Source organism: Bos grunniens, chromosome 4 (genome assembly GCF_055505025.1).
Source record: "Bos grunniens cultivar Pamir isolate PY7600 chromosome 4, Bosgru_T2T1.0, whole genome shotgun sequence".
Lineage (NCBI taxonomy): Eukaryota > Metazoa > Chordata > Mammalia > Artiodactyla > Bovidae > Bos > Bos grunniens.
The window spans coordinates 12,770,216-12,798,192 of NC_141168.1; the positions used below are offsets into that span (position 1 = coordinate 12,770,216).

General features: G+C 39.4%; 1 protein-coding gene across 1 annotated transcript in view; it reads right to left on the reverse strand.

Annotated features, from left to right (window-relative positions):
* Nucleotides 1–7,275: 7,275 nt before the first annotated feature.
* The window catches only part of LOC147373552 (olfactory receptor 2A2-like), a 44,438-nt gene continuing 23,736 nt past the window's right edge, over nt 7,276–27,977 (reverse strand). The window contains exon 2 of the mRNA XM_086398277.1: nt 7,276–8,790. Coding sequence (XP_086254403.1) covers nt 7,810–8,742 — 933 coding nt within the window. The 5' untranslated portion in view covers nt 8,743–8,790 and the 3' untranslated portion in view covers nt 7,276–7,809. The remainder of the gene's footprint in view (nt 8,791–27,977) is intronic.

Consider the following 27,977-nt stretch of genomic DNA (forward strand, 5'->3'; position numbering starts at 1 on the left):
TCACACAAAGAATGGAATGCTGCAATTTATAGGACCTAGAGAATATGACGCTTAGTTAAATAAATTAGACAAAGACAATACTTTACATTATCACTTATATGTGAAATCTCAAACTAATAAAAAAAAAATAAATATATATACGAAAGAAAGACCAATACAGAAAAACTACTCATTATTAATGGGAAGAAGGGAGAGGGGAGGAACAAAGCATGAGCAAGGGATTAAGAGATATAAACTGCTTTATATAAAATATATAGCAACAAGGATATATTGTATAGCATGGGTAATTAGAGCCATTATCTTCTAATAACTGTTAATGGGATATAATCTGAATAGTAAATCATTAAGCTGTACACCTGAAACCAATATTGTAATCAACTATACTTCAGTTATGACCAACCTAGATAGCATTTTAAAAAGCAGAGACGTTACTTTGCCAACAAAGGTCTGTCTAGTCAAGGCTATGGTTTTTCCAGTGGTCATGTATGGATGTGAGAATTGGACTGTGAAGAAAGCTGAGCGCTGAAGAATTGATGCTTTTGAACTGTGATGTTGGAGAAGACTCTTGAGAGTCCCTTGGACTGCAAGGAGATCCAACCAGTCCATTCTAAAGGAGACCAGTCCTGGGTGTTCATTGGAAGGACTGATGCTGAAGCTGAAACTCCAATACTTTGGCCACCTCATGGGAAGAGTTGACTCATTGGAAAAGACTCTGATGCTGGGAGGGATTGGGGGCAGGAGGAGAAGGGGACGACAGAGGATGAGATGGCTGGATGGCATCACCAACTCGATGGACGTGAGTCTGAGTGAACTCCGGGAGTTGGTGATGGACAAGGAGGCCTGGTGTGCTATGATTCATGGGGTCAAAAAGAGTTGGACACAACTGAGTGACTGAACTGAACTGAAATGATACTTCAGTTAAAAAAAAAAAAATCTATAATGAAACATATCCAGTATTTTCTTTGACACTGATCCTACTGTTCTTTTTTGTGTATATCCCCTCAGAAATGGCAACCCATTCCAGTATTCATGCCTTGAAAATCCCATGGACGGAGGAGCCTTTAGGCTACAGTCCATGCGGTCGCAAAGAGTTGGACATGACTAAGCGACTTCACTTCACTCACTTCCTCAGACAATGGAAGCAAAAACAAACTAAATAAATGGGACTACATAAAACTATGGAAAAGAATGGGGAGACTTCTCAAAACATTGAAAAAAGAACTATCAGATGGTCCATCAATTCAAACCCTGGGTATTTATCCAAAGAAAACAAAAAACACTAATAAAAAACACATGCACCCTAATGTTCACAGCAGCATTATGTACGATAGCCAAGATATGGAAGCAACCTAAGTGCCTATGAATAGATGAGTAAATAGAGACACTGTGGTATATGCAATTGAATATTACTCAGCTATAAGAAAGGATGAAAACTTGCCATATTTGATAACATGGATGGAACTAGAGCCATTATGCTAAATGAAATAAGTCAGACAGAGAAGGATTAATACTGTATGTTTTTATTTATATGTGGGACTTAAAAACCAAAACAAGTGAACAAATATTATAAAACAGAAACAGAGATATAGATAAAGAGAACAACCAGGTGAGTGCCAGAGAGTAGGGAGGAGAAAGTAATAGGTGATGAAGGGAATTAAGGCAAAATAAATGAGTCATGGCATGAAATGTACAGTGTGGAGAATATAATCAACAACAAGTATCAACTCTGTATAGTGATAAATTACAAGTAGACTTATCCTGGTGAACATTTTGAAATGTACAGAAATAGCAAATCACTACGTTCTGCAGCATGAACCAACACAGGGTTACAAGTCAATTAGGGCTTCCCAGGTACTGCCTTGGGAATCTGGTAGTGGAAAGGAATCTGCCTGCCAATGCAGGAGACGTAAGAGATGTGGGTTTGAACCCGGGGTTGGGAGGATCCCCTAGAGTAGGAAATAGCAACTCACTCCAGCATTCTTGCCTGGAAAACTTCATGGGCAGAGCCTGGCAGCTATGGTCCATGGGGCGGCAAAGGGCCGGACACAACTGAGTACATAGGTCAATTATACTTCAGTAACAACCAACCAACCAAACTCATAGGATAAGAGATCAAGTTGTTGGCTACTACATATGGGGGATGGTGGCTCAGAGGGTAAAGCGCCTGCCTGCAATACGGCAGACCAGCGTTCGACCCCTGGGTCGGGAAGATCCCCTGGAGAAGGAAATGGCAACCCACTCCAGTATTCTTGTCTGGAGAATCCCATGGACAAGAGAGCCTGGTAGGCTACAGTTCATGGGGTCGCAAAGAGTCGGACACGACTGAGCGACTTCACTCACTCACTCATGTATGGGGGAGGGGACTGGGACAATTGGATGAAGGCAGACAAAAGCCACAAACTTCTGGTCATAAGATAAATATATACTAAAGAGGTGATGTACAATACAATAAATATAGTAAACACTGATGTATAGTGAAGAGTAAATTCTAACAGTTCCCATCACAAGGAAAATTTTTATCTGTTTCTTTAATTTTTTATATATATGACGTGATGGATGCTTACTAAACTTGTTATTAAAAAAAATTTACTTTGTATGTAAATCAAATTATCATGCTCTATATTTTATATAGTCCTGTGTCAACTATGTCTCAATAAAGCTAAAATGAAAATTAAAATTAAAAAATGGCACAGATGCACATTTTGAGGGAACTACTTTGAAGTATTTCCCAGCATGATAAAGGTTATGTTTCCATGAATGCAGACAGTCCAGCAAATAAGAGGCAGGATAAGCAAAACTAAAGCATCACTTGGGCATATGATAGTCACACTCAGAAGACCAAAGAGAAAACATCCTCAAATCTCAGAGAAACTAACTACACCCACTACCATCAGGGAGCATTTCTTTCAAAGGGAAAAAGTATTTTGTGTAGTTTCTTGCAGTAAACCTACTGGCAATGAGCACTTTTTTGGTGTTTTATTCTCTTTTTTTTTGTCCATACTGGATCCTTGGGATTTAGTCCTATCTATTATTTCTCACTTAGATTTATTTCCCAGTAAATATAGGCAAATCTAGGCTCTCAGAAATTTCCTTTAATTGACTGCTTATTCATTTTTTCTTTGTTCCCAGATATGGATTCAAGTACTAATTTCATGTAAGCTAATAAGTGATGTAACAGCGTAATTCAGTGTGACAAAATGCACTGTTTCAGAGTAGGAGACTTATTTGTAAGGCTTGCCCTTATGATTACTGCTTTCAATAATCACTGTTAAGTCTTGCCTCAGGGTAAACCACAAGAGATTTAGAAGAACTATCCACTTTTCCTCCCTCTAAAATACAAAATGACAACCCTGAACTGAAAATCAAACATCTTCATTGTTAAAGAAGTCGATATGTTTAATCAAATTTAAAAACTGTTTCTTTGTGAAAGACACTAGTAAAAATTTAAAAAGTGAAGCCACAGACCAGAGATCTTTGCATACATAGGATAAATGACTGGATTCCAATATATATATTTACAAAGAACTCTCAAAACATAATAGTAATAAAACAACCTAATTTAAAAATAGATAAAAACTGTAATAGGCACCTATGCAAAAAAGATACAGGTTGAAAATAAGCATATGAAAAACACATATCTGTCATTGGGGAAATGCAAATTAAAAAAAAAACAACAATGAAATATCACTATACTCAGTAGAATGGCTAAATTCCAGAATAGAAATAACACCAAACACTGACTAGGATGTGAATCAACAGGAACTTTAATATACTGGTGAGGAGAATTCATTTTCATTCATTGCAAAATGGTACAATCACTTGGAAAGGCAGTTTGACAATTTATTAAACACACCGCTTGGTATTTACCCAAAGGATGTGAAAAGTTATGTCCACACAAAAACCTGTACAGAGATGTTGAAAACAGTTAAATTCATAATTCCTTAAATGTGGAAGCAATCAAGATGTCTTTCAGTTGGTAAACAAATAAACCGTAGTGCATCCAGACAATAGAATTATACTTCGTGCTAAAATGAATGATCGAGGAAAAAAAAAAAAAAAAGACAGAGGAAACTTAAATCCATACAACTGAGTGAAGGGAACCAATGTGAGAAAAAATTACATACATTATATTTCCAACCATATGACATTTAGAAAAGCCAAAACTATGGAAGCAACTAAGAGATGAGTGGGGATTGGCAGGGATTAGCAAGGAGGGAGGAAGAAAGAGGTGATTTTTAGGGGGGTAAAACTACTCTACATGATAATATAATAGTTCAGTTCAGTGCAGTTCAGTCGCTCAGTCGTGTCTGACTCTTTGCAACCCCATGAATCGCAGCACGCCAGGCCTCCCTGTCCATCACCAACTCCCGGAGTTTACACAAACTCATGTCCATCAAGTTGGTGATACCATCCAGCCATCTCATCCTCTGTCGTCCCCTTCTCCTCCTGCCCCCAATCCCTCCCAACATCAGGGTCTTTTCCCATGAGTCAACTCTTCGCATGAGGTGGCCAAAGTATTGGGGTTTCAGCTTCAGCATCAGTCCTTCTAATGAACGCCCAGGACTGGTCTCCTTTAGGATGGACTGGTTGGATCTCCTTGCAGTCCAAGGGACTTTCAAGAGTCTTCTCCAACAACCCAGTTCAAAAGCATCAATTCTTCAGTGCTCAGCTGCCGGGGTCCAGCCCCGGCTGATCCAGGGTATTCGAAGGAGAGACAGCGTAGGCGAGGATCAGGAAACAATTGCTTAATTAAACGTTAATTAAGGATATAAAGAGTGATACAATGAGGATAGCTCAGTGAGGAAATTCAGTGGAGAAAAGGGGCTGAGTAGCTTGGTTTACGCGGGAGACCAATAAAACTTCAAGACAAGAAGTTTGCACCACTTATGTAGGCCGCAGGCGTCCTTCCGTTCTCCCGAAAGAGAGGAGACACTGAGGCCTCCCCAGTCGGATGTTAGAAGCCCAGGCATAATTAGTAAGCATGGTGGGTTCCACGCTCCAGATGGAGACTCAGCCAGAGTGAGAGAGAGAGCGACATGGGGAGACCAAGTTTCGGTGAACAAGGCCCGCACTTTATTTTCCAAAGTAGTTTTTATACTTTAAGTTGTGCATAGAGGATAATGGGGGAAGGGGTGGAGTCATGCAAGGACAGCAGTTCCTAGTTCTAATCGAAGCCAGGCTTTCAAACTTATATGCAAAAGCTCAGGTGATTTACATCATCTTCTGGCCAGGAGGCCTGTTAACATTTTAAGAAATTTATTTTTCTCTAAAGGTGATTATTCCAAAGTCAGGCACCAGCCTCCAAAAAAGCATTGGACAAAACTGCATTCCTACAGGGCAAAGGTGAAGTGGGCTCAATCAAGAAAAGAATTAACTCAAGGGTCCAAGGTTACAAACACTGAGGCTACTAGTTACATTTCTATACACCCATTATATCAATCAATACACTGCCAAGGACACAGTAGGTAAGGAGTATGGAGACTTAGCAGCAAACATTGGCCGAATAAGTGAAAAACCCTTCACCAATACAATTTCTAATCAATCTTTTAACTACTCAAAGGAATCTGTGTTTAGACAGTTTAGAACATCTCCCGCCTCTCACAGTTGGGAGGCTCTGAACAATCACATGTGGCCGGAAAAACCTATTCAGGCAGGCTGGAGGATTTCCAAAGGAGTTGGTAGGTTGAACACTGTCACACCCAGGAATTATTAACTGGAGCTGTAAGCTAACTCTTTTTTCAGAGAGAGGTAGTGGGGGACAGCCCCCCGTAAAGTCAGAGGTGTAGGTGAAAGCACAAAGCAGAAAGTAGGCAGACTCTGGTTTTGGGGGTAGATGCTCGAGAATTTCCAGGGGGACTCCTGAGGCTCGATCCCGCCTTTGCGTATGCCAAGCTTCCTTCCTCATGACCTTTGTCATGGGCAGTTCCTCACGCTGGCTCCTGGCAGTGTTCCAGTTGAGCTATTCCAGATCCTGAAAGATGATGCTGTGGAAAGTGCTGCACTCAATATGCAATATGCAATATGCACTCAATATGCAATATGCTGGCTCCCGGCACTCAGCTTTCTTCACAGTCCAATTCTCACATCCATACATGACCACTGGAAAAACCATAGCCTTGACTAGATGGACCTTTGCTGGCAAAGTAATGTCTCTGCTTTTCAATATGCTATCTAGGTTGGACATAACTTTCCTTCCAAGGAGTAAGCGTCTTTTAATTTCATGGCTGCAATCACCATATGCAGTGGTTTAGGAGCCCCCCAAAATAAAATCTGACACTGTTTCCACTGTTTCCCCATCTATTTCCCATGAAGTGAGGGGACCAGATGCCATGATCTTCGTTTTCTGAATGTTGAGCTTTAAGCCAAGTTTTTCACTCTCCTCTTTCACTTTCATCAAGAGGCTTTTTAGTTCCTCTTCACTTTCTACCATAAGGGTGGTGTCATCTGCATATCTGAGGTTATTGAGATTTCTCCCAGCAATCTTGATTCCAGCTTTTGCCTTTTCCAGTCCAGCGTTTCTCATGATGTACTCTGCATATAAGTTAAATAAGCAGGGTGACAATATACAGCCTTGACGAACTCCTTTCCCTATTTGGAACCAGTCTGTTGTCCATGTCCAGTTCTAACTGTTGCTTCCTGACCTGCATACAGATTTCTCAAGACGCAGGTCAGGTGGTCTGGTATTCCCATCTTTTTCAGAATTTTCCACAGTTTATTGTGATCCACACAGTCAAAGGCTTTGGCATAGTCAATAAAGCAGAAATAGATGTTTTTCTGGAACTCTCTTGCTTTTTTGATGATCCAGTGGATGTTGGCAATTTGATCTCTGGTTCCTCTGCCTTTTCTCAAACCAGCCTGAACATCTGGAAGTTCACAGTTCACCTATTGGCTTGACATAATTATACACTTGTGCAAACACAGAGAGTATACAACACCACGACTGAAATCTTATGTAAGTGATGGACTTTGGCTGATAATATTGTGTCAATGCAAGCTGATGAATGATAATAAAGATACCATTCTGTGGAGAGGTAGTGATATGGGGAACGTTATGTGTGTGCAGAGGCAGGGGGTAAATTGGCTATATCTGTATCTTCCACAATTCTGCTGTGACTCTAAAACTGCTCTAAAAAGTAAAGTTTAATACAGTACATAATAATGGATGAAAGATATCTTGCCAGAAAAGATATACAGATGGTAAGGAAGCACATGCAAACACATTCAATATCATATGTCATCAGGGAATCTCCCATTACAGCAATGAGATAACACTACACATCTACCTGAATTGTGAATATTTAAAAATCTCTGTATAAGTGTAAAAAGTTGGTGCTTGCTATGTTTCTTGGTGGTCCCAACAAGGAGTCCAAACTGCCATTCCCAGGAGTGCTCTAAGTCAGGCATGACAGAAAACAAGCCTGGAGGCTTCCTGCCCTACCTGAAAAGCTAGGAAGGATAGGCATGGGCCATTCGTTTTCTCTCTCTCTCCTGCAGGAGAGCTGGGAGTTGGGAATTTTTTCCGGATCCTATCACTGGAACAGGGAGGAGAAGGAGGTCTGGAGAGTCAAATGCCATACATTCACCTAAAAGCTTCACTGTGTCTCTTGTTGGCTTTGTCCTAGTCTGGGGTGCTGCAAACTGTGTGTTGTCTGGTGTCTCACAACGGCAATTTGATCCATGTTGTCATCTCCATGGAGGGAGGGGGGCTTGGGGTTCCTATTTTGCCATCTTGCTGATGTTATTGAGAATTCTTATCTTTAAGTCATGCATTTTGTTGGGAAATTTTCTAAACCATAAATCTGCCCTGCGTCACACTGTCCTCCTTTTCTGCAGTAGTCTGTGGAAGGCAGCTTTCACTTGAGCGTTCCTTAGACTGTAGACGAGGGGGTTCAGTAATGGATTGAAGAAAGTGTAAAACAGGAAAAGGATTTTCTGTGGCTCCTCTCGATTATTGTCATCAGGGATCATGTACACCATCAGGACTATGCCAAAGTAGAACCCAACCACACAGAGGTGGGAGGAGCAGGTGGAGAAGGCTTTCTTGCGGCCCTCCTTTGACTGGATCTTCAGGATTGCCCAGAGGATGCGCACATAGGAGACCAGCACCAGGGAAATGGGAGCAATTAAGACAAAGACACCATCTGCAAGGAGGAAAATGTCATTGATCCAGGTTTCTCCACAGGTCACTTTGAGGACAGATCGGATTTCACAGAAGAAGTGGTTTACCTTCTGGGGCCCACAGAAAGGCAGCCGTAGAAACAGACTTAGTTGGACTATGGCCAGGGAAAATCCACACGCCCAGCAAGCGATGGCCAGGAACGTGCACACCCTCCAGTTCATGATGACCGTGTACTGCAGGGGGTGGCAGATAGCCACAAACCGGTCATAGGACATCACCACCAAAGTCAGGCACTCTACAGAAGCAAAGGCCAAATAGGAAACCATCTGCATGGTGCATGAGAAATAGGAGATGGTTTTCTTGTGTTTCACTAAGTTTTCCAACATATTGGGCAAATGGCTGGAAGCATAGGCTACATCAGTGATGGCCAGATGAGACAGGAAGTAGTACATGGGGGTGTGCAGTCTGGGTTCAAGCGAGATGAGTCCCAAGATCATCCCATTTGCCAGCAGGTTGAAGGTATATAGCAGGATGAAGATAACGAAGAGGAGCAATTCCATGTCTTCACTGAGCTGGAAGCCCAGCAGGATGAATTCTGCGATCCATGATTGGTTGCCCTCCATTCCCAAAGGCAGTCTCTAAGGGACTGAAGTGTGATGAGAAGGTCAGAGCTGGACAGCAAGGAAAATCAGAGTTACTTATGGGAAGTGAATTTGGAGAATGCCTGTGTGCTTGATGCTGTAGCTCTGAGATTTTTTTTATTTCAGTGCTTCCTTTCTTTTATTTATTTTTTATTGTGAAATAATTCAAATTTTCAGAAAATATCAGAACATATAAGCAAATATAGTATATACTTTTTATCATTTTTAATGTCTGTTTTATCATTTCTTTTACTCTGTATATATTTTGTTGATTTTCTGTGGACCACATAAATGAAACTATAATGCCAACACATCCCTAGGCTGTTTATTATTCCCAGAATAAGGTTATTCACTAATTTATTTTCATTATCTTTACCAAAGTCAGGAGATACAACATCAATGATTCCATATTCTAGGTACAGACTTCAGCCTCTCTGGTCTAAGATTCAAATCCAATATCACACAAAATATTTTGTCTCCTCTAATCTGAAATAGTTACTCTTTCTGGCCTTGCCAGTGATATTTTTGAAGAGTATGAGTTTTTGTTTTGTATGTCTCTCAATTATGATTTTTCCATTGATTGCCATTATTTTAAGTTCAAATTTTTGTTAGAAAAGAAATGTCCCTAATCTTAAAACCTTTAATGAATACACATACAGATGATGCTAATTAATCTCAATATAGGTGATACTAATGTGGATTAATTGGCTGAGTGCTGTTTCCAAATTATCTTTATTATAAGGTTATTAGTTCATAATTTTTAAGCCTTTTCTTCCTTCTGGCTTAACAAATTATCCTATAATCATCTCTGTAGTCTCTATGTGAGCATCTTCTATCACTACTTTCTGTCTGTTGATCTGGACATGAGTTCAAGGTTACCAGAAAAAAGTTAACAATTAGAAAATTTAATAATTTGAAAATTGCTCTCTTACAAAAAATACTATGAATAATCCACGTAATTTAAACAAAGTGTTTCATCTGGGTGTTCTTGAATATGCATAAAGACAGGGACCATAAAATATATGTTGAGAAAATAGCAACAGCTAAATAAACGAATATCCTATACCTGCTTTGAAGTGATGCTTACAGGAAAGTTGAAAATTTCAGGGAAATTTTCTATGGAAAAGTTAAATTTACCAGAAAGTAAATAAAATAAGAAGGAATTCTGAAGAAATATTCAGTAGCATTTTCAACTTTGCAAAGTATCAATGAAAGGGAGGCAACAATTCAGAGGGTCGTTGCCCTTTAGGAACAATGGCTTGAACAAAGTTGAAGGACAGTCCTGGATTCCTGTTTCTATAATGTGATTTCACTTGGAAGGGTTTCTATAAATATTAAGTTGCCAATATTATGAAATGTTGCTATAACCATGTGTGCTCAGTCATTCAGTCATGTCTGACATTCTGCGACCCTATGGACCACAGCCCACTGGGTTCCTCTATCCATGGGATTTTCCAGGTAAGAGTGGGTTGCCATTGCCCCCTCCAGGGAATCTTCCCAACCCAGGGATCAAACCCGCCTCTCCTGAGTCTCCTGCATTGACAGGCAGACTTTACCACCATTTACTTCACATTAAATGGTGAAAAATGATTATGGTAACATCTTAACTATTTAGGGTGATTTTTTTGTCTGAATAAAATATTTATTATATCTTCATCTCTAATACCATCATTTTCAATTCAACTAAAAGTTAAAAAAAATAATAGTGAGGGTAGATTAAATTTCTTAAATTAAACAGCACTGAAATGGAAGAAAATTTTGATACCAAAAATAGAATTTTTCCTTCTTAATAGAGCTAATAAAATAACAGCACCTCAAAATATGAAGGTTTCATTTGTCAGTATATACAATTTTCTACCCAGGCCATCCTGTAACTGAGCTAGAGAGATTTATGCTAGTTCCTCAACACTAATCAGTGGAATTGGTACTCATTCTAACATATTCTGTGTTAAAACAAATATTTCTATCAAATACAGTAACTTCTAATTCTAAAGATTATCCAGATTAAATGATAGCTTAGGGGAGACTGAGTAAGAAATAACTATAATGCAATCTTGACAATGTAAAAATGAGTTTACAAAATCAAGTAATACAGGAGAAGAATTATGAGAAGGAATGATAAGAAAACTATTCCCCACATTTTTGAAATGGGGAGTTAAAGCGTTGAAATTTGAAATAGATGGCTTATAAACATGAAGACTGAAATTTCGGTTTAAAAATTTAAGGTCTACCCAATAAGTACTTTCTAGCCATATGCAATGGAGAAGGCAATGGCAACCCACTCCAGTACTCTTGCCTGGAAAATCCCATGGACGGAGGAGCCTGGTAGGCTGCAGTCCATGGGGTCGCAAAGAATCGGACACGACTGAGCGACTTCCCTTTCACTTTTCACTTTCATGCATTGGAGAAGGAGATGGCAACCCACTCCAGTGTTCTTGCCTGGAGAATCCCAGGGACGGGGCAGCTTGATGGGCTGCCGTCTATGGGGTCGCACAGAGTCAGACACGACTGAAGCGACTTAGCCACAGCAGCAGCAGCAGCAGCCATATGCAAACTTCATTAAGATTATTCTAAATAAAAGATGGATGGGGGGCAATATAAGGATAGGAAATTAGAGGTCAAAACTACAATACATAGGATAAAGAAGATGCAATGTAGAGCACAAGAACATAGTCAATATTTTATAATTTTAAATGAAGGATAATCTATTAATACAAAATATTGAATCACCAGGTTGCACACCTGAACCTAATATAATTGTAAACAAACTATATGTCAATAAAATAATTCAGAAAATAAATTTCAGTTTTTACTGACAACACATTAATGAATGCTGAAAACATTAAAATCTCTGTAGATGACCTATTATATATAATAAGCAAATATCCAAACTCTGGAACATGCATAATATTTTATGGAATAAATGAACATTTTTTAAAGATTTCACATCTCTTCATACTGATCTGTAGGTTCGATGAAATCCAAATCAGAATTTAAGGGAGGTTTTTAAAGTGCAGAAATTGATAATCTTTCTTGTAAGTTTCATGAGAAAATATGAAAGATCAAGAAAAGTGAAGGGAATGATAAAGAAGAATGAAGTAAAAGGATTTACTCTGTGAAACATTGAGACCTATAAAGTTACAGTCAGGTAATGTTCTGCTCAGACAAAGATAATTAAGTAGACTCATGAAATGGCATGATTAACCAGAAGTTCAAAACGCACATTCCCATCACCCTACAAGCACATCTGAACCAAGACAAAAGCACAGATGTTTTCAATAATAATGCTGAATCAGTTGTCTATTTACATGTAGAAATAAAATCAAGCCAAAATATAAATATAGGTAGGTAATGATCTAAATATAAAAGATAGAAATAAGCTTTGTAGCATAGTTATGACCTTGAACTGAGTGGAATAGTAAACAGCATAAAAGAGTGATAAAACTAAGAAATTAACTGCTATTACCTAGAGGCATCATCAGGAAACTATGAATTATTCATAGCAGGTACAATCAATTCAGGGCTCATATTTGCAATATAAAACATTTTCTGCAAATCACTAATGAAAAACACTTAATCAAATGGCAATTGTGCAAATATTTACTTGAACTTACTTCGCATGAAAAATAATCTAAATGATCCACAAGCCCATTAAAACGTAAAGGGGTAGTAAATTTTCTGTCACCAAAGATATCAAAGTAAAAATTAATTCCCTTGTGGCTCAGCTGGTAAAGAATCCACCTGCAATGCGGGAGCCCTGGGTTTGATCCCTGGGTTGGGAAGATCCCCTGGAGAAGGGAAAGGCTACCCACTCCAGTATTCTGGCCTGGAGAATTCCAAGGACTGTATACTCCATGGGGTCACAAAGAGTCGGGCACGACTAAGTGACTTTCATTTTCACATAGATTTATAAGATTATATATATATATATATATACACTAATTTTTTCTACCTTCCAAGTAAAATATCTATCTTAGCTTATTTAAAAAGGTTGAAACATAGAGTTGTCTCTTTGCTTGAGTTTATAATTCATGTGAGCAAAGAGATATATGTTGCAGAGGTTCTTATAATTAGTTTTAGAAACGTATGATTTAATTTACTTATTCCAAGAAAAATTAAGTTTGGGGAACCTCACTTGGTAAGAATAATCTGGCTGGTATCTCTTTATAAAGTCATTTTTTAGGAAAAAAAATGAGAGTCAAAGTCACATTTCAAAATAGTGTGATCAACACTGAATTCCATAGTAAGTTCTATGATTTCGAATCTATGAACATCAATTAACAAAGTAATGGAAAAGGACACGACCACATCAAGGCAGCTGCTTAAGTTTGGATGCTGCAGGAGGACAAAATAGGAGTAAGTGAAATTAGATCCTAATGGAAAAATCTTAGAGCCCGTGTAGAATATGCATCTCAGTGTGAACCCACTTGGAGTAGAAGGGACCTAGAGTATCTATATACCAACTAGTATCTATTATTGGGTGAGAGCCCTGAGGTGGGCGGACCAAGTATTAGGGCTCCTTTTCACTGTGTGATGGGATAGTAAAGTTGCTCTGGTTTCTGGAGAACCTGCAGGCAAGGAAATGCAGCTGCTGGCATTTGGAAATCAGGCCAGTGTGCTTTGAAGTGGGAAGACAAGGTGTTACGTATGGGACATTCGTAGCATTAGCTTCAAAGTCCCTTGTCTGTATGCTATGCTATGCTATGCTATGCTAAGTCACTTAAGTCGTGTCCGACTCTGTGCGACCCCATAGACGGCAGCCCACCAGGCTCCCCCGTCCCTGGGATTCTCCAGGCAAGAACACTGGAGTGGGTTGCCATTTCCTTCTCCAATGCATGAAAGCGAAAAGTGAAAGTGAAGTCGCTCAGTCGTGTTCGACTCTTAGCAACCCCATGGACTGACTGCAGCCTACCAGGCTCCTCCGTCCATGGGATTTTCCAGGCAAGAGTACTGGAGTGGGGTGCCATTGTCCGTATATCATCTATGAAATACAAAATTGGATTGGACATAACTGGGCAGAGGGATGAGTGTGGTTTTCTGGTGTTAAATTGAAGAGGATAATTGATTATGAAAAAATTCAATAAACACTTTCTAATGATTTTGTAATTATAGTAGTATAGATATTAATCCACAGCTAAGTAAGAAAGAAAGCTTAATTTCTAATGTCAAAAACTGCCTTTACTTATACTCAGTCTACTGCTGCTGCTGCTGCTAAATGGCTTCAGTCAGTGTCCGACTCTGTGCGACCCCATAGACGGCAGCCCACCAGGCTCCCCCGTCCCTGGGATTCTCCAGGCAAGAACACTGGAGTGGGTTGCCATTTTCTCCTCCAATGCATGAAAGTGAAAAGTGAAAGTGAAGTTGTTCAGTCATGTCCGACTCTTCGCGACCCCATGGACTGTAGCCTAGCAGGCTCCTCCGTCCATGGGATTTTCCAGCCAAGAGTACTGGAGTGGGGTGCCATCGCCTTCTCCACTCAGTCTACTAGCCTCCTTTATATTATGTATCTTGTACCTGAGGAAATTTTATAAAACAGTTCTCTTTAGATATAATAGAATCTAAGCAATACTATCCAATATTAGCTCTATTATTCACCATAAATAATATGAGACAAATAGTTAAGTGCATCAGTATGTGTTAAGAATGATGTGACAAATTTATGTAAATGAATTGAAGTCTCTTGTCTGTTTATCACATGAAATGTGTTCAAGAGATTTTCAAAAATAGGAAGGCATATTTAGGATGGAATACGATTATATACTGAGTGTAGAGTCCACTTTCAGGAGTACTTACCAAGGAACAGACTCACCATTCAAAGCTTGAAACTGAAGGAAAGTCTAATTTTTAGTCACTGTCATTGGGGTCAAACAAATAGATAATCAGACACTGATTTTAAACAAGAGCCATAAATAAAAAATCGAACGAGTAATAGAGCATATTGGAGGAACTGAATTATTAACTTCTTCGAGTGACACATATTTGTGTTTTGTGCCAGGGAGAGTAGACCAGAGGTGTTTCTCTTTAGTGACAGTATAGGATAGCATCAGGTTCTTAGTCAGGTTGAGACAGATAGTAAAATGATTCTAAGGCTCTTATTCTATTTTGGTGCATGTCTCTAAAATATTAGTTTTAGGTACTAATGTTACAATGAATGCTAGCAGAAACAGCAAATGTTACTAATGTCAGCACAAGCATTCAAAGCCTCCATGGTGGCTCCTGGTTTAACTGTTAGTTCTGATCTGCCTTCCTGACCTGATCTGTCTGCTGAGGGACCTAGTAACGCAGTTTAACATAGAATTAGTCTTCAAATCTCCAGCAGCTTTTTGCCTTTCACCATCAGTACCCTAATAACACTGCCTGATTCTCTGGCTCCCAGACTCATGCTCTCTAATGCCTGTCTTTCTTCCTCATCTTTCCATGGAGCTCCTGTTTATCTGATATTAGCTTCAAAGTCCAGCTTTAAAAGCCTGAATATCCAGAAAATGTAATCTATATTTCAGGCATGTTTCCACTACAAGTTAAAAGAATACATGTGTCACATTGTATATAAAATAAGAATATACCTTAAAGGACGTTCACTTAATATATTTAAATTTCTGCTTAATTTTAACATGTATTTAGAGATTGTTTTCTAGTTAAAAAATAATGAAATGCATGAATAAACAGTATCCTGCAGGATGATTATCAGAAGGCTTTATTAGTCCTAGGACATCTCCTATCCTGCTTCGTGTCTACAGAGTGATCACTGCTTTCTCTGACCTGTTGCTAAAGTGAAATCTTCTACTCCTACTCCTCATACCTCAGTGGACCCTGACAGTTTATAAGCTCAGGTCAGGGCTGCCTAGAATGCCTTTCCAGTAATTTCCTGTTAACAGATCATCAACTCTCATCTTTTATAAAACAGAAGTCAGATTATATGAACATGAAAACTGTTAGCTTCATAAATAGTAATTTGAATATTAAAAATTAGAATGCTGAAATATTTATGAAAATAACCAAGTTGATGCAGTTTAGAGGAAAGTATTAGAAATCCTATGCCTCGTTACAACAATAGAAATACTCTGGTTTATCTTAATTTTCTTTTTCAATGACAAAATTTAGAAATGATAGATTTTCATTTATTCCATTTTAAAAAACTGACTTAAATGTGAAGGGGTAAGACAAAAATATTCTCTGAAAACTTGCCAGGTGAGCAGACATGTAAATAGAGAAACTGTTATAGTAGTAGGGACATTTCACCATATTTTCACCAGATAGAACTTCCCCCCAAAGCTGATAAGTGACAGCGGTACTCAGGTTATCACACTCTAGAAGATGACACAGGATTTCCCTCAAATGAGGACACACATCACTGGAGAATAATTCTGGACAATAAAACTGGACAGCAAATCAGGTTAAACTAGATGGAACCTTTACCAGCTTCCCTGCTGCAAAAGAAACACTAACGGGATCTTTATCAGGTAGCTAGAGGATTTCTCCCTGCTCTTTATTAAACACCTTCCTACTGGGCAGCAAAGAAAGGAGCCCCATTGTTCTCACTTCCTGGCAGGACATTTCCGGGATTCAGTAGGAGCAGATGGTCCTCAGCAGAGGAAGAAATGAAAGACAGTGAAGGACAAGTTACACAAGACTTCTGGATTCATCATTTGTAAGGAGAGACATCAGCTCTAGATGTTCTTATGCCCCTCTCAGTTTGCCATTGCGACTCCAGGACACTGAGTTTACCAGCCCTTTCCAATAAAGTGGGGCACCAGGGAGGAGTTCTGACTAGGAGGAGTAAGAAACCCATGTTTAGACAGCGTGGGTATCAGATGTGACTCTGAGACCCCAGCACAGAGCAAGAAAGGGATCTTCAAAAGGGTAGCTTTTTTCTTTTTCCTAAACCTTATGATTCTGCCAGCCTTCTCCCCTGCTCTTCTGAAACCATTCATCAATGTGTAAATAAGGATTTATATAACTGGGAGCTGCTACTATTTCTGATCTTTTCCTCAACTTGAACTTGAATGTAGAGGAAAACTCACAGAGATGGGAAGGGCTGGAGCTGAGTCACCTGCTCCCTGGAGTGAGTGCAGTGGATGGGGAGTCCCAGACACCTTTTCTGTCCTGATGGAAGGACAGGACTCAGGGTGCTCAGGAGCCTCTAGGTGTGATGGCTTTAGAGTCTGATCACCTAAAACCAGCCCATTCCCCAGAGACATTCCTGGAGAGCCCAGGGAACAAATGACAAAGCATACTCTCACTGTTCTACGTCTTCCCACAAAGTAGGGCAAAGCCTGCCCCTCCTCTCTTGGGTCTCCAGCTGTGTTATCTATGGTGTGTGGGTGTGCATGTGCACGTTTGTGAACCTGTTTATGCAAAGACATAAGAACTCAAGAAGAATGGCAAAGAGGTCTGTACTCAGGAGAATCTTGGTATGAAACTTTTACAGATAAGTCACACTTCAGTGCTTGTCCCATAAGTAAAATCCCCAAGGATATGTACTATGCACTTGATCTTGATATTTTTCCTGCATCTGTACGCTACAGTTGGAAAGATTCATGAAGTAATAAGTGTAATCCCCAAGGAGCTTGTTACTGCAGCTTGTTACTCAAAATATTGGATCTTTCTCAGGGAGTGAACAATCTCTGCTGGGAAGTGTTAATGTGCAATAATTATCAAAATTTTCCACTGCAAATATTAACAAGTACTTGGAAACTCTTTGAGATGCAACCCTATTTCCCCAGGGCTTCCCTGAAAGCTCAGTTGGCAAAGAATCCTCCTGTAATGCAGGAGACTCTGGTTTGATTCCTGGGTCAGGAAGATCCACTGAAGAAGGGATAGGCAACCCATTCCAGTATTCTTGGGCTTCCCTAGTGGTTCAGCTGATAAAGAATCCACCTGCACTGTGGGAAACCTAGGTTCGATCCCTGGGTTGGGAAGATCCCCTGGAAAAGGGAAAGGCTACCCACTCAAGTTCTGGCCTGGAGAATTCCATGGACTGTATGGTCCAAGGGGTCACAAAGAGTCAGACACGACTGAGCAACTTTCACTATCACTTCACTTCCCCGCTTTAGGCTATTCCTTAAGTATTTGTCTCATTTTGATAACACTTTTTCCCTAACTACGTGTCATTTAGAGATATCATTGTCTCCTGTTTAGTGTTGTGAACATTAAATTTAGATGATGGATAGGTTTGCCTGCACACAGATCCACAGACAACACACAAGCATGATGACTCAGACCCCTTAAATTCATGGGTATTCACATCAGTTCGGAGAAGGCAATGGCACCCCACTCCAGTGTTCTTGCCTGGAGAATCCCAGGGACAGGGGAGCCTGGTGGGCTGCCATCTATGGGGTCGCCCAGAGTTGGACACGACTGAGCGACTTCACTTTCACTTTTCTCTTTCTCACATTGGAGAAGGAAATGGCAACCCACTCCAGTGTTCTTGCCTGGAGAATCCCAGGGACGGGGGAGCCTTGTGGGCTGCCGTCTATGGGGTCGCACAGAGTCGGACATGACTGAAGTGACTTAGCAGTAGCATATGCTGATAAAACATAGGTAAATATCACAAGCCAGGCCTCTTCCCAAAATGCAGTGGTCCAAAATAAATGCTTTTCTACTGCACATCAGAGTGAATCAGCAAGTCCTCCTCCTTCTATGTTGCAGGGTAATTCCAGTGCCCAAAAGCCAGCTACAAGGAGCTGATTATAAGCTTCTTTCTCATGCATTACTCTCGCTTGCTGTCAAGAGAGTGCCTGGTTTATAATAGTAGATACTATTCTATTATATATATATTTTTAAGGATTAACTTGTGTATGCTTAATGCGTCTCTTTATTTCTTACCTTCCTCTAGTTGTCTTTGGTGACAGAAGCATATATACATATACATATATATAAAATATATATATATGCAGTATATATACACATATATATTTACATATATATTTTATATTGCAGTTATAAACAAAAATATTATTTGTATTTTCCAACACTGGTTATAAAATTCAGTCATGATCCCACAATTTGTATTAAAGTTTAAGAGTTCAGAATCTCTGGTATGCTTAGGTTCTAATCCTAATCCCAAGTTTTATACTCTAATGATAAATTTTTTTCCGCATATCATAAGTTAGTTTGTTCCCTTGATCTTGGCTCCACCTTCCAGAGGCTGTAAGGATGCTGGGTCTCACCATGGCTGCAGGGTTGTTTGTTTTCCAGGGTACCATGGAGCTGGAGTGATAATGATGGCTACAGAATAAGTTAAAACCCTGCAGACCTCGCTGTTCTTAACAAGGTCAGCAGTTTTTCCTGGATGAACATGGACGTTTTTGCAAGTCTTTAACTTCTGGGCTTTGAAAACAATGGTTTTGACAGATTCTGTCAGTGTGCCTTTTGATTTTCTGGAGCAGAGTTTCTGGAGGTCTTTACTCGATTTATTCCTAGTGACCAGTGCTTTTTTAAAAGTAAAAGTATATTTTCTGTCTATGTAGAGATAGCATAAGCTATTCTTTATACAATATAAGCTTAGATAAATTTGAGGAACTTTTCATATGAAAAACTCCTGCCTGTTTAGGTGCCCAAGAAGTAGGTATGTGGTCCTGATGACTTTTTGCATTTCAGGTCAAATTGTATAGCAATATCTCAGTGTCATATTTATGTCACAAATTTGGGGAAGATTTAATACAGAGGAGATTTATTTTTGCTCTTTTAAATTCAATTTGCCCATCTTCATCTTGGTTTGCTGATTGAAGAATATATACACACACACACCCACACACACACACACACACACCCACATGAGCTTTTTGTCTACAAAATGGTTTTTATTTCCCCATAGTTTTAATTTTTAAGGTAAATTTTGATTATATGCTCCTTTTAGAGGACCTCAGAGAAGTGCCGGCTTAAAAAGAGCAACTTAATAAGAAATTCTGATATGATTACTGTGACTTCTTAAAGTGAGAGTTCAACTGGAAATACCTAAGAGATCTTGGTGTTAGTATTCAAAGGAAGATATCATTTTCTTGAAGACTTCATTTTTAGGACCTTTAAGTAAGAAAGAAATTTTTCCCAAACTTGAAAACAATGTCCTATTTGTCATTTTTTCTTCAGTTACTTCTTTAATCATACCTTTGATAACTGACTCCACACATATTGTTTGGCACACTGTTACTTGACATTTATGTGATTATTTCTTATACCTCTGAGCTAAAGTGTTAGTTTTCTAGGAGTGCCATAACAAAGCACCACAAACTACATGGACGCAACAACAAAAATATATTTTCTTATTGCCCCAGTGGCTAGATGTCCAAGATCAAAGAATCAACAGGTTTAGTTTCTTCTGAAGCCTCTCCTTCAGCTTGTAATGGCAATCTTTTCTGTTTTCCTTTCATGTATGTCTGCAGCCTAATCATCTCCTCTAAAAAGACATCAGTCGTATCATATTAGTGCCCAACCTAATGATCTCAGTTTAGCTTAATTACATTTTAAATATGCAAGCTTACTTATGGACACATTCTGACAGTTAAAACCTCAACATTTACGTTATGGGGAGGGGACACAATTTAGTGCATAATAACTACCCTTATTTTACCCTACTTTTTTTTAACAGCCACAAATCAACTTGCTTAATATTTACTTCTCAGGCTTATGACTTGATATTTCTTTTGCTTTTTGGCTGTGGCACATGACATGCAGGATCCTAGTTCCTCCTACTGCTGCTAAGTCACTTCAGTCGTGTCCGACTCTGTGCGACCCCAGAGACGGCAGCCCACCAGGCTCCCCCATCTCTGGGACTCTCCAGGCAAGAACACTGGAGTGGGTTGCCATTTCCTTCTCCAATGCATGAAAGTGAAAAGTAAAAGTGAAGTCACTCAGTCGTGTCCGACTTTTCATGACCCCATTGACTGCAGCCTACCAGGCTCCTCTGTCCATGGGATTTTCCAGGCAAGAGTACTGGAGTGGGGTGCCATTGCCTTCCCCTGCACCTTGCAGTGAAAGTGTGGAGACTTGTCTTGACTGGACAACCAAGGAAGTCCTTGATTTGATCTTTCAGATTAATTATATCTTTGAACATAAAACTCAGCATTATATTGTCCCTGTAACTTAGCCACTCAAACAGGCACCAAATATAAAGAAAACTGTTATCTAATATGGTTGTTGGATGTATAACTATATATATGTGCCCTTGCCAAACCCTCCTCAAACTAATGCAATCTACTATTTTCTTCCTGATTTATTTATCAATGAGTTTTAAAAATACTTGTTAAGTGCAAAACATTAATTTTCCAAAATATTTTTTCCCAAAACACTTTGTTGAGAAATATAAAATTGTTAACGCAGTCAGAAGTGAATTGAATGAGTGTGCTTTTTAAGTTGGGGATTCCCTGGTAGCTCAGCTGGTAAAGAATCCACCTGCAATGCAGGAGACCCCAGTTCAACTCCTGGGTCAGGAAGGTCTGCTGGAGAAGGGATAGGCTACCCACTCCAGTATTCTTAGGCTTCCCTTGTGGCTCAGATGGTAAAGAATCTACCTGCAATGCAGGAGACCTGGGTTCAATCACTGAGTTGGGAAGATCCCCTGGAGAAGAGAATGGCTACCTACTCCCATATTCTGGCCAGGAGAATTCCATGGAATGTGTAGTCCATGGGGTCACGAAGAGTTGGTCACGACTGAACGATGTAGGACAAGTTTGTTTAAAGGGAGTGCAAGCAAGCTTCACATTCATACATTTCTCCCAAGGAGTGTGTAGCTGAAATCTCCAACAGAGATTGGAGTTATGGGCAAATAAGAAAGCTAGGATTTTAGGGGATGAGATTATAAAGAGAAAGTATATGTAGAAAAATATTCTAAAGATATCTGTGGAGGTTTTCATAGGCATTGCCTAAGTCCTAATATGAAAAAAATAAATGTGTCTTAAATCTAAAAGGAACAAGCCCTAAAAGGAACAAAGTGAACTTCAACAAGTTTAATTGTCATTAGGGAGAAAAAACAAAGCTTCGCTTCATTAATCTTAATATATAATAAAATAATCTATAGCCTTTATGATTTATTATTCCAAATGTTAAAAAGCAGGAAGACTTGATCAATAACCAAGAGATAAAAGAGCCAATAGAAGAGGTCTCAGATATACCACAGAAACTGAAGCCTCAAGACTTCAAAATAACTTAGGTCAAAGAAAATGGGGTGGTGGGTGGGGGGGTGGGGGGGAAGATACACAAAATACAAAAACCAATATTTCAATGAAAAATTAGAATCTACAAAAATAATCAGATATTCCTTCTTCTGTCTCCCCTCTGGTGAATGAGGCTACATCTAAGAGGCTTGTGCAAGCTTCCTGATGGGAGGGACTGCAGATATTCCATCTTAAGGAACAAATAATAATATGTGAAATTAAGAAAACAGCATGTGGATTTAATAGCAGACTTGATCCAGTCTAGTGCAAGATCAATGAATTCAAAGGAAGATCAACAGGAAACACTCAAATAAAAACATTAAAAGAAAAAAAGGAGATAAAATGGAGTAGCATATGGAAGACCTATGGGAGTGTGATTTTTAGAAGCTAACTATCCTGAAGAAAATTGCCAAATAAAATGGGACAGAAGTGGCAAAAACAGTGGAGAAGGAATACCTTGAGGTCACCTCCTCCCACAGTAACAAAAAATTATTAAGTATTTATAGAGCAAGTATTAATGTAAAAGCTCAGAAGACTAACAGAGATCTTCTATAAGTAAAGAAGGAACCACAGTGAGATAGGCAGAAGGGGTAGTGACATGATAGAGTCAAGACTTAGCTCCTCAGGTGGGTGACCCACAAATAGGAGGATAATTACAATTTTAGAGTTTCTCCTTGAAAAGCAAGGGGTCTAAGCCAGACTTCAAGCTTCTCCTCAGCCTGGGATTCCTGTACCAGGAAGAAGAGCTCCAGAACATTTGGCTTTGAAGGCCAGCAGTGCTGAATTTTGGGAGAGCCATAGGGCTGTGGGGTTAAAAAAAAAAAAAAAAAAAGACTCCACTCTTAAAAAGCAAACATGAAATCTCACCAAAGCTCTATGGCTCAGAGCAAAAGCAGTCATTTAAATGGAACCTGGGTGAGACACACCTCCAATCTTGCAAAGCCTTCTAGAGAGGTATAAGGCAAATAGAACTGACTTTGGGGACATAGACACTATAAACAGCCATTGTGGGGAGCTCATTCTTATATGAGGATGCTGGTGCTGGCAAGCACCATTTTGGAATCATCCCTCTAGCTTTTAGTCCAGGGAACTGGCTCCACTGCCTGCCAGTAGCACCAGTCCTTAGATGCTCAGGGCCAAGCAGCAAGCCAGGCGCCAACACTGGGCCACTCATGAACAAGCTGACTGCCTCAGGACCCTCTGAACACACAGTCTTACCCCCCAGAGGACCCAGGACCTGATCCCACATCCCAGAAAGCTGCCACTAGCCCTGGGAACCACCTCATCCACCAGTGTGCAGGCATCACGCCCAGGATCCCCTGGGCCACAGTCTTACACACCACAGGCCAATGGAAGCTCTGTAACACATGTGACCCTACGGCCAGCTATGACTCTATGGCCCCTGGCTCCACCTAGCAGCAGGGTGACACTAGATTTGGGATCCCTGGTTCCACAGCTACCCATGGAAACTGAATAGACATTTTCTAAAGATGTGTGAATGACCAATAGGCAAGTGTAAGGATGCTCAACACTGCTAATTATTAGAGAAATGTAAATCAAAACCACTGAGGTATTACCTCATACCAGTCAGAAAGGTCTTCATCAAAAATCTACAAATAATAAATGATGGAGAGAGTATGGGGAAAAGGAACCCTCCTACACTGTTGGTGAGAACGTAAATTGCTGCGGCCACTTTGGAGAACAGTATGGAGTTCCCTCAAAAAACTAAAAATAGAACTACCATGTGATCCAGCAATTCGCCTCCTGGGTGTGTATCTGGAAAAAATGAAAACACTAATTTGAAAAGAAACATTCACCCCAATATTCATAGCAGCACTATTTACAATAGCCAAAATAAAAAAGCAACCTAAGTACCCAAACAAATGAATACGAAGATATGGTAAGTACATGTAATGGAATCTTACTCAGCCATAAAAAAGAATAAAATTCTGTCATTTTCAGCATTATGGATAGAACTAGAGACTATTACACTTAGTGAAATAGGTTAGACAGAAAAGACACGTACTGTATGTTATCAATTACATGTGGAATATAAAAAATAATACAAACAAATATATATGCAGAACAAAAACTCACTGATATAGAAAACAAACTAGTGGTTACCAAGTCGAAAGCAAAGAGAGGAGGGGAAAATTATGAATAAGGGATTAAGAGATGACAAATTACTATATATAAAATAGATAAGCAACAGGGATATATTGTATAGCAGAGTATTCTGCTATAGCAGCCATTATCATAACGATTTTTAATGAAATATAACCTGTAAAAATAGTGAATCATTATGCTATACATCTGAAACTAATTAATATTATAAACCTACTATACTTCAGTAAAAAAAGAAAAAACTAGAAGAAAATATATGTAGTACTCCGATGTTGATCTTACTGATTTTTTGAATGTTGCTTCAGGCAAAGGAAGAAAAAGCAAAAATAAACACATGGGAATACATCAAAAGAAAAATCATTTGCACAACAAAGGAACTACCATCAAAACGAAAAGGCCACATACTGAACAAAATATTTTCAAGTGATCTATCTAATAATGAATTAATATTCAAAATATACAAAAAACTGATACATCTCAATCTTAAAAAAAAAAAACTACAACCTCATTAAAAAATGGGCAGAGTCTGAATAGACTTTTTTTTCCATAGAAGACATACAGATGGTCAACAGGCACTTGAAAAGGTGCTTAACATCACTCGACAGAGAAATGCAAATCAAAACCACGAAGAGATATTGCTTCACACCCGTTAGACAGCGATTATCAAAAATACAAGAGATAACAAGTGTTGGTGAGGACGTGGAGGAAAGGGAACACTTGTTCACTGTTGGTGGGAATGTAAACTGGTATAGCCACTGTGGAACACAATGGGGAAACTTCTCAAAAAATTGAAAACAGAATTACCATACAATCCAGCAATTCCAACTCTGGGTATTTATCCAAAGAAAACAGAAACACGAGTTAGAAAAGATATATGCACCCCTATGTTCATTGCAGTATTATTTATAATAGCCAAGATATCCAAGTAACTTAAATGCCCAACAATAGACGGATGGATAAAGAGTATGCAGTGTATATACATGATAGAATTCTACTCAGCCATAAATCTTGCCATTTTCAACAACATGGATGAACCTAGAGCTATTATGCTAAGTGAAATAAGTCATAAAGAGACAGATAAATATTGTATATTTTCACTAAATAACAAAATAAATGAACTAACACAACAAAACAGAAACGGGGACATAGATACAGAGAACAAATACATCATGGCCAGAGGGAAGAGAGGTAGAGAGGAGGAAAAAAAAAAGGAGAGGGAGGGAGATAAAGACACACAAACTTCCAGTTGCAAAATAAGTGAGTCACAGTATGAAATATACAGCATGGGAAATACAGACAATAACTATATAATATCTTTGAATAGAGATAAATACGAGCTAGACTTATCATGGTGATCATTTGGAGATGTACAGAAATATCAAATTGCTGTGTTGTGTAGCAAAAGTTAGCAGTGTTATAGGTCAATTATACTTCAAAAACAATCAGACTCATAGAAGAAGAAATCAGGTTTGTTATCATCAGATAAGGGGGCAGTGGGAACTGGGAGACCTGGATCAAGGCAGTCAGAATTACAAAATCCTTACTATAAGATAAATTAGAACTAGCGATATAAGGTACAATATAATAAATATAATTAACACTTGTGCTCGTGTGTGCTCAGTCATATCTGACTCTCTGAGACCCCAAGAACTGTAGCCTGCCAGGCTTCTCTACCCATGGAATTTTCCAGGCAAGAATACTGGAGCGGGTTGGTTATTTCCTTCTCCAGGGGCTCTTCCCACCCCAGGGATTAAACCTGCATCTCCTACATTTGCAGGAAGATTCTTCACTGCTGAGCCACCAGGGAACCCCATAATTAACACTACTATGTATTATATTGGATTCTTTGCAGCCACGATGGAGAAGCTCTATACAGTCAGCAAAAACAAGACCAGGAGCTGACTGTGGCTCAGACCATGAACTCCTTATTGCCAAATTCAGACTGAAATTGAAGAAAGTAGGGAAAACCACTAGACCATTCAGGTATGAACTAAATCAAATCCCTTATGATTATACAGTGGAAGTGAGAAATAGATTTAAGGGACTAGATCTGATACATAAAGTGCCTGATGAACTATGGAATGAGGTTTGTGACATTGTACAGGAGACAGGGATCAAGACCATCCCCATGGAAAAGAAATGCAAAAAAGCAAAATGGCTGTCTGGGGAGGCCTTACAAATAGCTGTGAAAAGAAGAGAAGCGAAAAGCAAAGGAGAAAAGGAAAGATATAAACATCTGAATGCAGAGTTCCAAAGAATAGCAAGAAGAGATAAGAAAGCCTTCTTCAGCGATCAATGCAAAGAAATAGAGGAAAACAACAGAATGGGAAAGACTAGAGATCTCTTCAAGAAAATCAGAGATACCAAAGGAATATTTCATGCAAAGATGGGCTCAATAAAGGACAGAAATGGTATGGACCTAACAGAAGCAGAAGATATTAAGAAGAGGTGGCAAGAATACACAGAAGAATTGTACAAAAAAGATCTTCAGGACCCAGATAATCACGATGATGTGATCACTGACCTAGAGCCAGACATCCTGGAATGTGAAGTCAAGTGGGTCTTAGAAAGCATCACTACGAACAAAGCTAGTGGAGGTGATGGAATTCCAGTTGAGCTATTTCAAATCCTGAAAGATGATGCTGTGAAAGTGCTGCACTCAATATGCCAGCAAATTTAGAAAACTCAGCAGTGGCCACAGGACTGGAAAAGGTCAGTTTTCATTCCAATCCCAAAGAAAGGCAATGCCAAAGAATGCTCAAACTACGGCACAATTGCACTCACCTCACACACTAGTAAAGTAATGTTCAAAATTCTCCAAGCCAGGCTTCAGCAATATGTGAACTGTGAAATTCCTGATGTTCAAGCTGGTTTTAGAAAAGGCAGAGGAACCAGAGATCAAATTGCCAACATCCGCTGGATCATGGAAAAAGCAAGAGAGTTCCAGAAAAACATCTATTTCTGCTTTATTGACTATGCCAAAGCCTTTGACTGTGTGGATCACAATAAACTGTGGAAAATTCTTCAAGAGATGGGAATACCAGAACACCTGATCTGCCTCTTGAGAAACCTTTATGCAGGTCAGGAAGCAACAGTTAGAACTGGACATGGAACAACAGACTGGTTCCAAATAGGAAAAGGAGTACATCAAGGCTGTATATTGTCACCCTGCTTATTTAACTTATATGCAGAGTACATCATGAGAAACGCTGGACTGGAAGAAACACAAGCTGGAATCAAGATTGCTGGGAGAAATCTCAATAACCTCAGATATGCAGATGACACCACCCTTATGGCAGAAAGTGAAGAGGAACTAAAAAGCCTCTTGATGAAAGTGAAAGTGGAGATTGAAAAAGTTGGCCTAAAGCTCAACATTCAGAAAACGAAGATCATGGCATCCGGTCCCATCACTTCATGGGAAATAGATGGGGAAACAGTGGAAACAGTGTCAGACTTTATTTTTCTGGGCTCCAAAACCACTGCAGATGGTGACTGCAGCCATGAAATTAAAAGACGCTTACTCCTTGGAAGGAAAGTTATGACCAACCTAGATAGCATATTCAAAAGCAGAGACATTACTTTGCCAACAAAGGTTCGTCTAGTCAAGGCTATAGTTTTTCCTGTGGTCATGTATGGATGTGAGAGTTGGACTGTGAAGAAGGCTGAGAGCTGAAGAATTGATGCTTTAACTGTGGTGTTGAAGAAGATTCTTGAGAGTCCCTTGGACTGCAAGGAGATCCAGCCAGTCCATTCTAAAGGAGATCAGCCCTGGGATTTCTTTGGAAAGAATGATGCTAAAGCTGAAACTCCAGTACTTTGGCCACCTCATGCCAAAAGTTGACTCATTGGAAAAGACTCTGATGCTGGGAGGGATTGGGGGCAAGAGGGGAAGGGGACGACAGAGGATGAGATGGCTGGATGACATGACTGACTCTATGGACG